Source organism: Diuraphis noxia, unplaced genomic scaffold, assembly GCF_037042655.1.
Source record: "Diuraphis noxia isolate RWA-SAM2 unplaced genomic scaffold, SU_Dnox_SAM2 contig0001, whole genome shotgun sequence".
NCBI lineage: Eukaryota > Metazoa > Arthropoda > Insecta > Hemiptera > Aphididae > Diuraphis > Diuraphis noxia.
Window position 1 is genome coordinate 106,254,713 of NW_028301711.1, and position 19,715 is coordinate 106,274,427.

The 19,715-nt window shown below is 28.7% G+C and overlaps 1 protein-coding gene across 1 annotated transcript; it reads left to right on the top strand.

Moving 5' to 3' along the window:
• The first annotated feature begins 6,495 nt into the window (after positions 1–6,495).
• Positions 6,496–8,004, top strand: LOC149063173 (uncharacterized). The gene has a single exon (XM_089215551.1). It carries the CDS (start codon positions 6,496–6,498, stop codon positions 8,002–8,004), a length of 1,509 nt encoding a protein of 502 aa, XP_089071677.1.
• Positions 8,005–19,715: the final 11,711 nt, after the last annotated feature.

The window sequence follows — 19,715 nt, forward strand, 5'->3', positions numbered from 1 at the left end:
ACATAAAAATAAAATGTATACTTTAAAAAAAAAAAACAAAACTTATTGTTAAATTCTTTATATTAAATTTAAAACTATAGTACCTTAGTTACCTTAATCAGTCTTAATGTAAACTTATTAATTATCAGAATCATTTTCAGATTCAGAAATTAAAATTGTATCCTTCTGTTTTGAACATGATGGAATACTTTGATACCATTCATGAAATTCTACAGGAATGGCTTCAGTCTTACACAGTTTCATGAGATAATTTTTTTTCAATGTTGAAATTGGTCTTGGCTTGTCATATAATTGTTTAATATTGTCAGGATATTTTGTTGGTCTTCCTCTTCCACTTACACGTATACTTTCAAATAAAGGAGTAGAGAGTGCTCTGTTGATAGTGTAGCAGTGTGGCCACATAGGTAATTATAGGTTTATTGTTTTACAAAAAGTGATCAACTCGACACTTGGACAAAAATGTTATTATTAAAACCCGCAAAAAAAATGACCAAGTAACTTAGTCAGTTTTAACTTATTCAAATAATGCTAAATGTCGAGTTAGTCAAAATGATGTGTTAAGTGGCTCCCAAACTATTTATTATATCACTTGGTCACTTTTTTCGTATATTAATAGGGACAAAATAAGACATTTAAACATGTTATTTCACTTGGTCACTTTTAACACTTGGCCAGTTTTGGCATGATGGCGACGGTATGAGTGTTAGGGTGATGAATGAGAGGTACTTAATTACAATAACAACAATGGGTTTATATATGTGATGCAGAACAATTTATTGTTGTGTTCTGCAATTTGAGTATCTTATTGCTAAGGTTAGTAAAATCGAGATAATAATAACTGCGCGCGATCACAATACGATCGGCGAGACAATATAACTCAACATAATAATTCGATGACAAAAGTACATAAACATAAACAAATAATCGTGTGTACGACCTAATACGAGCGCGGACTGATATCGTGACGGTGACGCTGCGGTTGATCCAAAGCGACGTTGTAACAGCTGCGGGCGGCAATCGGGGTTGACGTCACTTTGCACTCCCGTTGACTATGACGAATGGGTCGACAACACTGCGTGTGAACGGCCGGTGATCGATGGCCGGAAAGCACGTGAACGCGTGTAAAGCGCACGGCAAAACAAAATCGTACGGACGACGACAAACTAGCGATGCCTAGGTCGGCGGATTCGCGCGGCGTCGAACGGGCGGACGAAAGCACGTGTAAAGGGCACGGCAAAAAAAAACAATACGTAATGTACGTGGGTGACCACGGCTCGGGGTCGCACTGCGATGATCGGACGGGCGACAGACACAATAGAACAAGCCGTGGTGTCGGCACAGACGACCGGAACTCGGAACGCGTAAACGGTTGTACACGACGCGTTAGTGAGATTGACAGCGACGGCACACCGGGTCGCGTTGGTTAAACATGTGGTTTACAAACAAAAAAAAAAACATGCCAAGACGGCGGAAAACACAACGTGTTGCCTAGACGGCTCAAAAACGACGACTTTTTTCATGGCGGCGGGTGCGGATCGCCGGAGGCACGACTGTGGCGAGACCGTCCGTCCCCACTCTGGAGGTACAAAGTTCGCTCACACACTTTTCGGCGGCTGGACGGCAAGGTGACAACATTGCAACCTAGGCGTATCGCATACAACCGCGCGGAAATACGAACCGCCGATTGTGTACCCAACAGGGTTTCTTCATTAAAAATTCAGCAATATAACTAACTGTCATGTCATTAACATAATTTGTCTTATTAACATTTGTTATTAAAATCGTGTTCAGAACATTTATTTTAATAGGAACTTCTGCTTCATTAATTTTGTGACTTGAGAGAAATAATTTTAAATTACTTAATGTATCGATTTCATTTTGCTGACAATTAGTTTCTTTAGATTTTATCGATGAAAAATTATTTAGATGTAGAGTTTTAAATGAATTTACAAAGTGGTAACAATCAGGGTTAATGTTTCGACCAGAAAGTTGCCTAAACTGTCCAAATAAACACTCAAGTGGATCTTGGTTTATGTTACGGGTTATAAGGTATTTAAAGCCTTCCTTGTTTAATTTAAACCATAAACTTTTCAATCCTTTTAAAGTTATTATCCAGTTCTTAATACAAGGGGGTTTAGATATTTTACCTTTATTATCTACAAACGTCATAGAATTAAAAACTGCTATTGCCTCGTTCCAAAATGAAATATGTTTTGAACTAGATGTGACAGCGGAGCGGAGATCCTTTCCTTTCATTGCACGAACTGAACTAGCATTTACAAAGTCAAAGAGCATATCCATAAATAAACAGAAGTCTGCAGTTCCAACAGCTTTTTGCCCCAATTTAATATGATCTGGAGCTAAATCAAACAATTTATATTATATAATAAATGCACTAATGCACATATAGTTGTCATTACACAAAATTACTTACCCATGTCACACATCAGTCTCATGGTTGAAGCAACGTTATGTGAAAATATTTGAGCCGCCGGAGAAACTTTCATTTTCTTAATTTTGTCGTTGTAAACATGGGCCTCAGTAATTTTTGGTAGATTCCGCATTTATAGGTTCTCATATGTTTTGTCTATATCATACAAGTTTACTAAATGTTCCCACGAACCTATTTGTTCTTTTCCACGCCAATTGAATTTAACATTTTTAGTTAACAAATTGTTTCTTATTGATTTTAAAAGATGCGGTGGATCATAAATGTGTATAATATCATGATCATAAATAAAACATCCATTGTACTGGTTTTCAATTTCTTTTCCCAAACAATATTGGTGAGTCTTTTCCATTAACACATTAATTGCAGCAACGTTGGTCGAACCCTGATCTGATACCGTGGTTACAATATTCAAACCAGTACTTAAAATGTTCTGAACTACTTCTTCTATACATTTTACAAGCTGGTGTGTTTTAGTAGCACCTTTTACAAAATAAAAACAAATTGGTTGCTTGTATTTCTTCCGAATACCTCTTATCATAAACGTTAGAACGTGGTGTGCAAAAGATGATGGATTCTTGTCAAGTCCAAAATCTTCCAATCCAAAATCATAATCTTTATGTTTGTCATATTGCAAACCAGCTTCCAGAGCCATTTCATCAAACATAAGAGTACAGTATCGATCCATTGGGCTCAAATTATCAACGATTTGTTTTAGGTGTTCTATGATATGAACATATATTCCTGGTCCAAAAGGTACTTTACGTAATAAACTCATAATTGTTTTAACAGAAGGTAGCGCAAATAATGATGACAAATATTTGTAACCTTTTGGACTTCGTTTGTAAATGGACAAAGCCAATATTTTGTCATCATTGGAATATCGCTGACCATGAATTTTTTTTTTTTGATTTTTGACCTGGGATAAGATGAAGTTGTAGGTTGTAGAGTTAACTTTATTAACCATCTGGTTAAAATTATCCTCCTTTAAAAATTTATCTGTTAATTTTATTCGGTGTTTGAAGCTATTTATTTTTGATTTATTTTTGGATAATTTATTTTTTGATTTTTAAGCTTGCTTTATATAATTTTTTACAATTGGGTGTCATTTTGTTTGGTTTGATGGTCTGTTGCTGAAGAAATGATTGTCGTTTCACTAAAAATAATAAAACATGTATTAATAGGTGATTTAAGCTCACCTCTACAGTCTACAGTGATTTACAATTATTATAGTTTAATAACAAAGAACAATAATGAAACCTGATCATAACAAACAAAATCTGGAACTTACTTTTATTTTTTATAGTTGTAGATGTAATTAATTCAGTAGGTGGTGGAGAAAATGACATCTCACTAGAAGTGGTCTTTTTTTATTGCAGTATTATATTTTCATTAATATCTGTAATTATAAAACAATACATTTTTGTAATAATTTATTAAAAAACTTAGGTAGCATATAGTATGGAACATTTATTAAAATAATATTATATTTGTTATGGTTAACAGAAAAATAAAATATATAATATATCTAGTGCAAGTGTTGTACAAATGTTACAACTAATTTTATGACTGTAAACTTAAATTGCAAAAAAGTTAAAGAACCTACAAAATTGAATACAACTACTATGGAAAGAAAATAATCATCATTTTAAAATGTAAAAAAACTAGTCAGGACAATTTCTTTTATATATAATATATTATAATATAGATATGTTGGTAGGGCCACATAGGTACTACTGCAATTTAATAATTAAATATTTAGGTACTTACTATTATTTTGAGTTGATAGCCTTTTGCTCGACCAGTTATTATTACCTAGATGGTACAAACATAAATAACACAGACACAGTACATAGGAACATAAGTTAGCTAATATTTAAAACATTAACTTCAATTATTTTGTTTTTTATAACAAACATAAAATAAATTACGTTTAACTATAAGAAGGAGTAAAGTAATTTACCCAACACTGTAAATTTGATTTACAATAATTAACTACTAATTTTATTTAACTAAATAACATTTAATTATCTTATATCACATAAACAAGTTATAACTACAATACCTACCTATAGATTAGTTATATCTTATAAATAAAAGACATATATAAGTACATACATGCATACATTGAGGCTATTTGCGTTTTCAATGCAGGATTGCCTGTTCTCTCCACCCAGACTAAAAAGTCATTGACGTTGTTGGGAAAAACATATTTCCTTTTGGCCGAATCAATACACCCAGTCACACCTCACACAGCATTTATTTGAAACCATGCTGAATTAAATCAATCTTAAATAATTTAAATAAAACCGACGAAATAGGTGTTGAGCATTATAGTTTATTTACCTGGAGGACGTAAAACTTCTGAATTCGAATATTTTATTGCAAAGTACTGAATTTCTTTATGTCTCGAGTTGAAATTAGAATTTCTAAATGTGGGTATGTGGGAATTCGACATGCGAAATAGACAATAGTTATCATTTGAATTTTGAATACTATACTAATATTATAGCCTATAGGTTATACTGTTCTATGATAATAGGTATGCATTTTTAAAATAAATAAAACATAACCTCAAAGTAATTCTCAAACGCTACCGGTGGCGTTCTTCGATACTACAAATTATGATACCAATTTTCACAAATATGAGTGCATAGGCCCTGTGTGGAAAACCGTAAACCGAATAACTGATAAACAATGTCCCATAGGTGGTAGGCCGTAAACAAAGATTTCTTTGTTACGATCGTTTTATTTTTCCTTATCGATATCTATAAATAACTTATTACCACGGTTCACGATTAAAGATTGTGATATCGAACCTAACTACCTAACGCGTATACGCAATCAGTGTTGCTATATTGGCCATTTTATGGCAATATATAGCCATTTCGATGGCCAGAATGCCATAATGCCTTTGGCCTTTTTACTAGCTTTTTAGATTTTTTTTATTTACAATTTATGGCCATTTATAGTTCTGTACAAAACCTGTTAATTTTATTATTATTTATAAAAAAAAAATCTATAAATAATTTTATTAAAAATAAATTGTAGGTATTGATATAATGTAAATATTGGCTACAATATTTACATACATAAAACATAATATTGTTGATTATTTTATAATAGTACCCACATAGTGTAAATGTGTAATGTATTTTCATAGACGATAGACCAATCGACGTTGTATTGTATATTTGTATTGCACATTTGCACTGAATATTATTGGTGTATACAATAGTATAGACTATAAATAAGTATTATAGTGTATAGTGTATGCTGTAGACTATAATTAGGTATTATATTTTAGTTGAAAATTATTATTAAAAACATTTACCTAATATTAAAATAGTTGTAAACAGAAATAGCTATTATTTATTACAGTCTATAGTTTAATACTGACAACTGTTCTTACAGTTTAGACATTCGTGTTGGTGCGTAGGTAGTGACTAGTGACTTCTTTTGAATTTTTTCTTGCATCTACTATCTTAATATTTTTAATTGTTAATTGTAATATATTTTAAATTATGGCACCACAGTATACACAAAAGTTCCGTGACGAATGGCTGAAAGACAAAAATTTTAAAGAATGGATTGTTGAACTGGAGAATGACAATACTAAAGTACGGTGCAGGTTTTGTAAGTGTGATATTAGAACTAAAAAATATGATTTAAATCAACATTTAAAAACTAAAAAGCATATAGAAACATCAAAAAACTTTTCTGCATCGAGGGCTTTAACAAAATTTATTAAACCTATTACCACCAAGACTTCTCAAGCAGAAGGTGCAATATGCTTATTCATAGCAGCACATAGTTAAATATTATCATGTGATCATTTAGGAGAATTATGTAAAAATTATTTTAAATCATCTGAGGCCGCTGATTCGTTGAAATTGCATAGAACTAAATGCACTGGTATAATTTGCAATGTATTATCTCCCTATTTTAAAAATTAATTAAAAAATAAAATTAATAATGGACCATTTAGCATATTAATTGATGAATCAACCGATATTAGTGTACTTAAGTTCTTGGGAATTACAATTATGTATTTTGATACAGATATGAGACAGGTGACTTCAACTTATTTATCATTAGTAGAAATGGAGTCTTGCGATGCAGAAGCTTTGACTAATGCTGTAAAAACGACGCTACATAGTAAAGGTCCAGATATAAAAAATTTGTGTGGGATTGGTACGGATAATGCTTCAGTGATGGTAGGTATCAATAATGGTGTTTATGCTAAATTGAAAGAAGAAATACCATCATTGATTCATATCCCATGTATATGCCATTCGCTTCAATTAGCAGTATCAGCTGCAGCAGCTGAAACCTTACCACGAAATATTGATTTTTTAATTAGAGAGACATATAATTGGTTCTCACATTCTACATTGAGACAAGTACAGTACAAACATTTGTTTAAAGCAATAAATTATGGTCATGATCCGTTGAAGATAGTTAAGGCATGCGCTACTAGATGGTTATCAATAGAAACAGCAGTAAGTCGTATTTTAATGCAGTGGGTTGAACTTAAAACTGTATTTGGTATTGCCAAAAACAGTGAAAAATGTTATATGGCTGATACTCTTCACGCAATGTACTCTGATACTAACAACTTTGCTTATTTAAAATTTTTGTTTCCTATTTTTGAAGAAATTCAAAAAGTCAATAAATCTTTTGAGTCAAATACTGCTGATCCAAGCAAATTACTCACAGATTTAACTAATATGGAGCGGTCAATTGCTAAACGATTTTTCAACCCACAATGTCGTCTCAAACCATTGACAGTAAATGTGGATAGTTATACAATGAACAATGTTTATTTTGGTTATGAGTTTGAACAGATATTACTATCAAGTGAATCATCTGAAGAAAATAAACAACAACTAAAACAAAGGTGTTTCAAGTTTTTACAAGTCCTATTAAAGCAGTTGCAACAACGGATACCAAAGAACATTGATGTTTTAGAAAAAGTGAGTGTAATTTCAATTAAAAATGCATTGCAATGTATAAAAGATCCGCTTACTCCCTTAGCAGAATTACTTATGTTAGATGGAAGTACAATAGATAAAATTAATGTACAGTGGGCTAACCTTGTTAGTGTAAAATGGATCGAGAAGTCTAATACTATTAGTTTTTGGGGTGAAGCCTTCAATTACACTGATGCAAGTGGTTTGAATCCATTTACTGAACTTTCTTCTCTTGCAATCAGACTGCTTGTACTACCTTGGTCTAATGCTGAGGTCGAACGGTTATTTAGTCAAATGAACATCGTAAAAACCAAACTCAGAGACAGAATGGGCCCTAAGCTATTAGATAGTATCTTAACAGTAGGAGCAGGTCTAAAGAGAAGTAAAGTATGTTGTTCAGAATACCAGTTGCCTTCAGAAGTTTGGAAACAAATAGGAACGTCGTTTTATTATAATAAAAATGTGAAAGATACTTGTTCAACGTCGAATGAAGGAACTATGGGAACCATAGAAGCAATTAATGAAGACAATTATAGTGCTGATGATGTTGGTTTACTATTAAACACACAATTTGATTTTTAATTTAAACTATTATTTTTATTGGTACAATTAATGAATGTTAATGTTGATGCCATTTATTGGTTTTATACAATATTAACTGTTAAGACTATAAAGTTTTTTTTAATTTGTTGGTGTGGTTCAGAGCAGCAGCTGCATTTTATATCATTGGGGATTGAGGCTATGAGTCCATTTCTTGTAGCTGTATGATTAGACGTCTTCTTCGTAATTGCGCTATTCGTCGGATATCTTGCCCTTTCACCCTTTTCATTAGCATCTAGTGTTTCGGAGCTCTCAAATGCAATACAACGACTTGCAATGAATTCTTCCAGCTCGATATATGTTGGTAAATCTGTGTTAGTTCGACGCAACTGCCATTCATGACTTGTGGTCTGGTCTAATTTCCTCAAAATAATTGTTACGAGCCATGCGTCCCAGTGCTCAATCGGTTGGCACAACGACTCAAGTGCGGCGATATGAGTTGAGACACATGAATGCAGCTTCTGCAGTTCGTTCGCCGAAGCAACCTCTACTCGGGGTGCGTCAAGAATGGCACGAATATGCGACTGAATAACCAAGCTTTTGTTTTCGTATCTCTGTTGTAATTTTCTCATAGCTACTTCATAGTTGAGTTCTGTGATCGGTATCCCTTTGATAATATCCGATGCTGGACCACCTAGTGCCAATCTAAGGTAGGAGAATTTCTGAGCTAACGAATAATGCTCATTATTGTGAACCATTGCCTTATAAAGGTCAAAGAAGGAATTCCACTCCTGTATATTACCATCAAATTTCGGTATTTCAATAGGAGGAAGCCGCGCTTGTTGAGAATGCGAAGCACTAGCAATTAATGAATTATTACTCATCGACGAGTTATGCGACTTCTCCTGGTTAATCAACTCTTGCATCTCCGAGCGAACCGCATAATAATCATTTTCAAAGGCTTCTCTAGCCTGCTCATTATCCTCAAAATTGTCAACATCAAGAAGTTCGATTTGACATTGTATCTCATCGAACTTCCTGCTGATCTGCGGCAGTTCTTCCTGCCTGAACTCCACTAACGTAATAGCTTGTTCTCTCGGATTAAATGTATTCATAAAATTTCGAGCTCGTGTTAACGAAGCCTTTATGACACCTCTTTTCCTCTTTAGGTCAGTTAAGATCCTTTGATCGCTCTCGTCTAAACCCATAATCAATGTGAACTAATACAATATCACGTCGAGGTCACCAAAATGAACGGGCCGGGAGCGTAAGATAATAATACGCGCCTCCGGTTACCCAAGTACTTCGTAGCGCACGCACACACCGACCGACCTGTGTAAATGTATATACGTGTACATAGCGACTCAAGGGAAGTGGACGGGGTCGCCGAGCAAGACCAGAGAGTGCTAGTGTGTGGTGGTGTGTGTAGATGTGTATATTTGTGTGTGTGTGTTCTTAACTGATAAAGGAGATAGGTAACTCTAAGTAAAAATGGTAACTCAATTTAAATGCTGATAAATATATACTAAACGGTAATAATGATACTACGGCCCTTTTGGCCCAACAGGTAAAAATGTAGAATATAATAATAATATAGCCCTTGTGGCTCAACAATATAAATATATAATAAATTAAATTGCCGGTTGGCACAACCAAATAAATAATAATAATATTATACAGCTAAATAATATGCAGTATTGTATAATAAATTTATGATAAATAATATTTTGAATAACAATAAATAAAACTCACAATTTGTGGAGCACTGCTGGCCAGCCGCTACCTATACAGCTATATATAATCAAACACACACAACAAAAAATAATAATATAAAAATCAAATAAATAATTGGGACGATTAGCGTCTTAACAAGATATAATTGATACGGCGATTCGCGCGCGCACAAAATATAATAAAAAGGTGGCGATTCGCGCTCACTTGAAGTATAAGTATACAATAATAGTATAATATTCTTGTGGCGATTCGCGCCAACTAGACACAATATAGCACTTGGCAATTCGTGCCAATAAACAAAAACTATATAATAATATAAAAAAGCGGCGATTTGCGCACGTAATATTCGCGTATTTGTCGTTTATACTCCGAAACTAGACTGGTTTGGTTGGGCGGCCGTGCTAAGTATATTCGCTTAACAGCGGCGGGCGATCGCACGTAATCTACATATTATATAATATACGATAATTAAAACAGAAATAATAATACAAAAATAAATTGAGATGTCTTGTGTGTGTGCGTGCCGATCGGCGGCGAGATACCTATTTACGTATTATATAATAATTCACAGTTGATACGGACAATTAAAACAGAAATAAAAACAATAATACAAAATATAAATATATAGGTACAAACAGGTAACAGATATGTGATGTGGGTGTGTGTGTGTGGTGAGCCGGTCGGTGGCTATATAGTGTTATATGGCGTCGACAATTTAAATATTTAATAAAAACTAAAAAGGATTAAATTATAAAATGTAAAACCTGTGTTGAAACTTGCATTGATAATTAATAATTATTGTTTGGTAATCAATGATAATACAAGCTGTTTACAATCACGATTAAAGATAACTAATCGTGTTTACAATCTTCGTTCGTGGTGATAACTGATCCCATGGCGGCACAGATATAGATAATAAACTAGATTGCTAGGTTCCCTATACCAACCGTATAAATGTTTGAAGCCACACATCCGCCATTACTAGTAGGTCATTTGTATCTTATCACATTATAATTTTGATAACACTATTTATCACTGATTGCGATTGGACTGTTTTAAAATGTAAAGTTTAAAAATGTCTTTTATTTATGTTTTAGGTATGTAGGTAACAAATTATATTATTGTTTGACCTTTGTTAAAAAATGTATAAATTATTATTGTCTAATTAATTTAAAATGTTGATGATGATTTATTGAATAATTTCATGTTATGTTTATAATTTATAATAACATATAAACCACGATTATCTTAAATCGTGATATAAACATATAAATTAGGTAAGTGTGTTATAATACTATTCTGTAGATACTATTTTATTACCATTAAATTAAATTGTTATATTATTATTTGTTAATAATACTCAGGTTTATTAAATAAAACAGTTTCTGAACTAAGTATAAGGTCTATAAGTATTTTGTCAAATTAAAACAATATTAAATAAATAAAAAAATAAATACTTTTACATGTTGTAAAATAAAATTGTTTTATGAAGCTTTTGTCTTTTACTAGCCACCTTCATTATTGAAGAATTTAATATCTTGCTATATGAGTGTAATCTTATATTTAAATATGTGTGTGTAATGAGGTTGATTAATTTAATTTTGTGAGGTCTTACATGTATGTCTGTTTCATATCAACAATCTATTATTTCAGGGAAAAGAGTTGAAGATAATGCCAATGTATTTTGAACCCAGAGGATTATTTTAGTATCTATATTCTTTGACAACAATTGCTGTTTATCAGAAACTACAGATTTAAAATATGTTTCAGTGGTTTTAATAACTCTGAAAACACTTTCCGATGCTAATTCTAAGCCTCCTCTATTCTTCATTCTTGTGAGAGTTTTGAATGATTCAATCTCTGTGGTACAGTATGTATGATCTTTCTCATGAGAATCATCTGTCACAGCTTTGATGCATTTTTCACAAGTGAGTTCAGGTAATATTTTTTTTATTACATATCCTGCTATATAATAAAGCACATTGTCTGTCTATGAACTTAACATTGGATCGTTGCAGTTGTCAGATATTAATTGTACCTGTTCCTCATTTTCTAGTACATGTTAGTAGTAAGTGGGGCACTTGAGCACACTTTTCCTAAAAATATCAGTAAAAGATCACAAGATTGATTTTCATCAGAAAATGTAAACTTTATCAGAAACGCTCGCTTTATCAGAAATAGAACACAAAATGAAATAAATCAGAAAATCATCAGAAAATGTAAACTTTATCAGAAACGCTCGCTTTATCAGAAATAGAACACAAAATGAAATAAATCATAAAAAGATCAGTAAAATAACTTTTTTCATAAAAAGATCAGTAAACTGTAATAAATCATAAAAAGATCAGTAAACTGTAATTAAACATAAAAAGATCAGTAAACTGTAATAAATCATAAAAAGATCAGTAAACTGTAATTAAACATAAAAAGATCAGTAAACTGTAATTAAACATAAAAAGATCAGTAAAATAAATTTATTCATAAAAAGATCACAAAATGAAATAAAATCCTCAAATGCAAAATCTTTCAAAAGAAATTGAATATCTTATTTAAAAAAAAAAAATAAAAATTATAATAAACAATGGCAAACATAAATTCTATAAAACATTTAAATAAACTTCGAGAAGAAATGAGAAACTGTGTAGACAAATTTAATAAGCTACAAGAAAATGAAATGCAAAATGAAATAAGAAACTCTATATTAAATGATGAAATCTATGTGAACTTTTGTAATCGCGAATACTATGAGGATAGTGGATTAATTAAATATAATCTAAATACAATTCCTATTAAAGGAAATATTGTAATTGTCGATCATGGAAACAATATTTCTGGAAATGGAAAGCCTTATGCTTCTAAAATACTAGAATCACCAACATGGTTAGAAATTTGTAAGATTGCTAATGATTTATTAATTACAACAGGTACTTTTTTTTACAAATATCTTCATGATATTTGTGTTGTTCAAGATTTAGGAAATATTAAAATATGTGTCCTTGGCATGGGAGGTACACACACTAAAACCAAAATGCTTAGAATATAACTAAATAATCGTCATTTTTAATAGAAATATTTCTATTAAAAATATTTAAATAAATTTTTTATAATTTTCAATAAATTCTAAACACAAATGACCACATATAGGAGGATCATTATAATCTTGAAATTTTGTATCAGTATACCATAGATTATGTTTGCCTAAATAACTTACTAGTTCCTTAGGAGGAGAAGGCAATCCAAAAGAATCAAAATATATTTTTTTATTTTTTATTTTTTTCCATGCAACCCAATGAGATCCATTTTGAGTAGAATCATTTAAATTAAAAATTCCACATTCATTTACCCATGGTTTCATAGTTAATTCATTTCGCATGAAACACCCTCTAAAATTGTTTATATTATTTCCAAATTGATTTATATCAAAGTTACTTAAAGGTTCAATATTTATATATTTTTTTTTGATCCAAAAAAGTGTGTAAACTCCTTTAAAAACTTTAATATTTTTTCTAAATTTTTTTATATCAAAACTATTCATTTCTTCGATTTTTATTTTTTATTTTTCTTCAATCCTGAACCTTTATTTTTTTCCATTTCTTTATTATGTCTAATTGTTTCTTCTTCCATTTTTTTCTTATGTTTATTATCTTTATAACTATCATACAATGCAACTATAGCTGGAGTAGCTGCTATTGCACCTTCTAGAAAAGGTAAAATTAAAGGTAAAAATCCCCCTTCTTTTTTTTTAATCTGCTTCAGAGTAATCTCTAACCGTACACCAGATTTTTTTTCCTTACTGTTCTTTAATTTATCTATTTGATTTTGATCTAAATAATATTTATTTTCTCCTTTATATATTTTATCACTAGCAATTTGAATTATTGCATTTGTATTATTTTTATAAGCATCAGCCAACTTTTTTTTCTGGTTTTCAGTTAATTTAAAATGCATTTTATTATACAAAATATTAAAAAAATTATTCAAATACTAAGTTCATTCCTAAATGTCTTTTTGTTTTCATTGTATATGCAGTTAGAAGAGCTGGAATTTTTTCATACATATCCGTATCAGGAGCATTAAATCTTTCCATTGCTTTTTGTTCTAAAATTTTATCAGCTTCATGTCTAGTTTTAGTATCTTTATGATCTTTATAAAAATAATCATGATCTCTTGCAGCTTCGTCTAATTTGTTTATAGGTTTTTTATTTTTTTCTAATTTTGTTCCCGGTCCTAAATAATTATAACCAGGCCAATGCAATTCAGGTAAAAATTCACAATTCAAAAAATTATTAATAAATCCTGAACCTTTTATAATTTTCTTTGGTAAACATGAAACATATGAATATAAATAATATGCACCATTATTAGGAATATCAATTAATTTTTCCATTTCTCTAATACAAAAATTAAGTATATTAAGTTTTTCATTATGATAAATATTATTTCCTTTTCTTTCTTCATTTGATAAAAAATATATATTTTTTATTATGGAATCTTTTGATATTTTTACAACTTCTTTTGGTAAGTTTGTTACATATAATAATAAATATTCAATACCTTTAGGAGTATCAATAATTTTTTCCATACTTGTTTTACATAAATGTAGAATACCAAGTTTTTCGTTATGATAATTGTTATTTCCAGCTCTTTCTTCTGCAGAAATAAGTTGTAATCTGTCTGTTAATTGTTTCATATTATCAATATAACGATATTCAATACGATCATTTGTGTATTGTCTTAAACCCTCTCCTATTGGTTTTGTTATTAACCTTTTATTTTCATTCATTTCTTTCCAAATATTGCTAATCATTGATACATATTTTGCACCACCACTTGATTTAGCTCTTCCTGTTGATTTATCATTGTTTTGATATATAGAATCAGTTTCAATTAATATTTCTTTATATATTTTAAAGTCATCATCTGTATAATATTCAGGTTTGGTAACATCTAAATGAGTTAATAATCTCCACAAACCTATAGTTCCTGTATATTTTTTACCATTTAAAAATATATCATCATTTTCAAATGTTACTATACATTTCCCGATCATATGATCTTTAAAATCATTTTTAGAATCTTTTATATAATATATTCCAAAACAATTATTGGGTTCTACTGTTGGTAGATATTTTGTTGCAATAGGACCTAATTTTATAATATTTGCAGGCATTGGAGAATTAGCTATTGATTTTTTACGAGAATTTTTTGGAGTTTCAAAAGTCTCTTCTGTACTCATTAATCGTTGTAATTCTGGATTTTTAGGTTTATAAGGTGGTATTATCATCTTTTGAATATCATTATCGGTTTTAACAGCAACCTCTTTAACATCATTAACAGATGATTCAACATTTGATAAAGCTTTTAATATTGGTGCATAATGTTTTACTTTTTCTTCTGATGTATATTTATCGTTTAAAACTGTTTTTCTATAGTTATTTTGTAAATTTTTTTTAAGATTAATTATTTTTTGTATTTTTTTTGGTGTATATTCAACGTGTCCCTGAATAGGGGACGCGTTATTATGGTCACCTTCATCTTCATCTTTTTTTATAAAATTTAAATTTTTTTCGGATTGTTCTAAATCTGATTTTTTAAAAGTTTTTTGTAAATTTTGTCTAAGATGAATTAATTGTTTCATTTTGTCTGTTTCGTTTTCTAAGTTATTTCCTACCTTGGAATTGTTTTGATCTTCAAATGTTACATTTTTTTTAATTTTATTTTTTAATTCATTTTGAATTTGTTTGATATCCATTTATTAAATAAAAAAAAAAAATTTTCATCGTTCATCAATACTTAAAATATCATTACCTTTATTGTCATAGATAACATTTTTTATTATGTCTATTGTTATGAAACCATATGTTTTTATTTTATTTTTTTTATCATATGTTTTACAATAAGTTCTAAAAATGTCTTTAAATTTGTCTAATGGTATAATTTTACTAATAAAATCGGACCATATTTTTTTAATATAATAATTTGATTGATTAAAAACAATTAAAACAGTTAAATTATTTCTTATTGTTTTTATATCTACTGAAGTATAACTTTGTGTTAAATAAATAACACTAATATTCTTTGATCTCGATCTTATAAAATATTCCATTATCAACTTTTGATCTTCTAAAAGAAAATCATCAATAACCACTACACTATTAGGTTCACAATCATCAACAGATATTATATCACCATCAGAAAAATGAATGTTTATAGAAGATATTCCATTAAATGTTTTTTTTAATTTTTTATAAACTGGCTGATCAATATTTTTTGTAAAAATATATAGATTTTTATATGGAATCCAGTAACTTATAATCATATTATACAACAAAGTTGTTTTACCACAGCCAGATGCTCCTACCACTAAAACTCGTGAAGGTATTTCAAATAAAGATTTTTCTTTACTATCATCTTCAATATATTTTTTTACCATTAATTTATCCATTTATATAAAAAAAAAAAATATATATATTTACTATTATAAATAATAATAATGTATAATATTTTTAAAAAATACGATCAATATATTGAAAGATCTCAATATAAAACTTTTTTACCTGTGAATAATTCACAACTTAATACACCTAATAAAACTACAACTTTTAGAATAGATAGTATGGATGATTTTCTGAACATTAAAGATACAAAGTTTTATATATATGGTAGATATTTGCAAAAAGATGGAAAAGATTATCCTAAAGATTCAAAAATACAACTAATTGATAATTTTCCTGCATTTTTATTTACTAGAATTGAAGTTAAAAAACATGGTAAAGTCTTGGATGAAATCGAAAATCCAGGAGTTGCTAGTACAATTAAAGGTGTGTTAGATTTTTCTGTGGATCCAAACGGACCAATTATAAACTCAGGATTTTCAAGCAACTATAAAGGTGGAGGTCGTTTTAATGTAATGGGTAAGTTATCACAATTCGGATTAGGATGGTTTAAAGACCAAATATATCCTGTTTTCCAAGGTGATATGGAAATAAGTTTTACGAGAAATACAGATGATGATGCGTTAATAAAAAAAGTTGTTACAGGTACAGAAGATGGAAAAATTATTATTGATGAATTTACAATTAAAATTCCAATTTTAGAATACAATCCTATGTATAAAGTTTTATTGTTAAATGATTTAAAAACAATTTCTCAAGAAAAAAAATATATTTTTAATTTTAAATCATGGCAATGTATCGAAGAAAGAAATATATCAGGAAAAACTATAAAAATCGATTTAACAACTCAATATCGAAGTCTTAATAGTCCTTTGTTTGCCGGTGTGGTATTTCAAACAAACAAGTTAAATACTCAAGAACATGATCCTTGTGAATTTGATCATTGTAATGTGAAAAATTTTAGATTTGAAATAAATGGAAAACGTTATCCTGAAGAAACTCAAGATCTAGATTTTAAGAATGAAAAATATTGTGAAGCTTATGATAGTTTGATGGATTATAAAAAAACTTTTCATAAAACTCATCAAGAACTTCCTTTGATGTATAATGATCCAAACGATTTTAAAACATTTAGAACAATTTATCTTGTAAACATGACTAGACAACCAACAAATATTTCTGCAACTAAACAAAATATTATTTTACATGTGGATTTCAATGAAGATTTACCTAAAAATACAATTTGTTATGTATTTTTCATCAGAAATGATGAATTTTTATTTGATATTGAAAAAGGAACAATTGAAGAATCTTTTACTGATTAAATTAGATAATAGATTTACACTTCTTTTAACAGAATTATTTTCATGTCTTTCTGACAACAATAATAGTACTCCACCTCTTTCTGGAATAAATTTTTGTGTTTTCAATAGAAATATTTCTATTGAAAAATAATTTTAATATTTATTTTGTTTTTTTTAGTAGGAAATGAGGGGTGGGTGGGTCCAATACACCCAGCCCTTTCTTTCTATTGAAAAATAATTTTAATATTTATTTTGTTTTTCTTCAATTAGATCAAGATAAACAATAAAATCATCACCAAAATTAACAATATCACCATTTTGATCAAGAATATATATTTTTATCTTTTGAATTGTTCTTACATTTACTTGTCTGTACATTATTGGATTACATTTTATAAAAGGATTATTTGAATCATAATAAAAAACAAACAAAAGTTCCTCTTCGATAACTTTTTCATCAATAGATGAAACAGACTTTTCAATTATGTTGCAATGTACTTCTAATAATTGTTTATTTATATTATTATCTAATTTTTCAGAATCTCCTACATGTTTATATAAAAAATTATTATCAATCCCTAAACTTAATTTTAAATTTTCGTCTATCAAACAAGTATTTTTTGAAGTTAATTTAATAAAATTATTATCATTTAGTAATTTGATATTTGAAGGTAATATACTATTCAATTGATCAATTGAATAGTTACCTTCAATTTTAGTTTTATATATTTTATCAGATTTTTTTGTTTGGCTAAATATAACACCGTTTATATTTTTTAAAAAACATTGTGTATAAAAAATTGGTTTGTTTGATCCTGTTATTGTATATTCAATATCAGGACCTAGTTTCCAAGAATCAGGCCATACCCTATTTATAGGGATTAAATATCCCATATAATCAAAACCTAAACAATTTGATAAATATTCATCAAAACTTAGACCGATTGAGGCTGTAATATTTAAAAAATCATCAATTAATTCAAGACTTATTTTAGGAAAATCATAACAATTCATTAAATTTTCAATTTCATTTATTGTGTATATTCCTATTGGAATTTCAATCTTCGGTATTTCACCATTTCTACCTAATCTAATTATACATTCTTGATCTATATTTATATATTTTTCTTCGGAAGTAGGACAATACATTAAAGTATTACCAACTAATGAAAAATCAAATTCTGTATTTTCAAATCCTAAATTTTTTTTTAATTTTTCATCTAATTTATAATAACAAGGAGATTCAATTTGAATTTTTTTATTGATATAAGATAAAAATACCGGTTCAATTAATTAATTTAAAAATGAAATGCTATATATACCTTTTTTTATACGTATTTCTCTATGTTCAATTTCTATTTTACAATCTGATTCAATATTAATCATATTTAAACTTTTTAAATACATTGATTCGAGACCTATTTTAAATTTATTATTATCATTGAATTGTGATTGTGGTAAATTAATATAACCATTTTTTTTTACTTTTATAAATACCATTTATAAAAGTTTATATTTTTTTTTTTCCTAATTTATTCAAAATCAATCAAATGCATTGATTTTCCTTTGTTTAATTTTTTCATTCCTTTATAAATAAGATTAAATTTTGTTTTCGAATTTTTATATAACGATATATTTTCATCTGTCATTTCATCATTATCCAAATATCTTTTTGGTAAAAATACTCTAATTTTATTATCTAATACAACAGTTATTGTTTTACCATGTTCTGTATCAAAATATTCGAAGAAAGTCACCTCATATTTTTTTCCTTGTTCTAATGTCTCTAATTTTACAAAATCAAATTGAGTGTTGCCGCATTTATTTAAAGATGCTTTAAAATTTTCCATTTCTATTATTTATTATAAAAAAAATAAAAATTTTTTTTAATCGCGTATTTAAAACATATATTTAAGCATAACAACATAACTACGTAAATCATCTACTATCTATATTTACCATTTTCCATTTCTATTATTTATTATAAAAAAATAAAAAATTTTTTTTAATCGCGTATTTAAATTAAATTTATTCAATACGTTATACGTTATACGTTATACGTTGGACGTTGTTACGTTGTTACGTTGTTACGTTGTGTTTAATGTTTATGTATATTATAAATAATATTAATAATAATAATAATTATATATTATATATTATTATATATTATATCAACATTCATGTAGCAATGATTAGTTTTTTAACATCCGGTATTGAATATCTTATCATACATAATATATTATACATATATATTTTATATTTTTTTTATCGAATTATTTAAATAGTGTTTAAATACTCATTATAAATGTCCAAGTGTTGT

Excerpts from the sequence above, each read along its gene's own strand:
- LOC149063173 (XM_089215551.1), top strand. The coding sequence starts at position 6,496 with ATGTATTTTGATACAGATATGAGACAGGTGACTTCAACTTATTTATCA.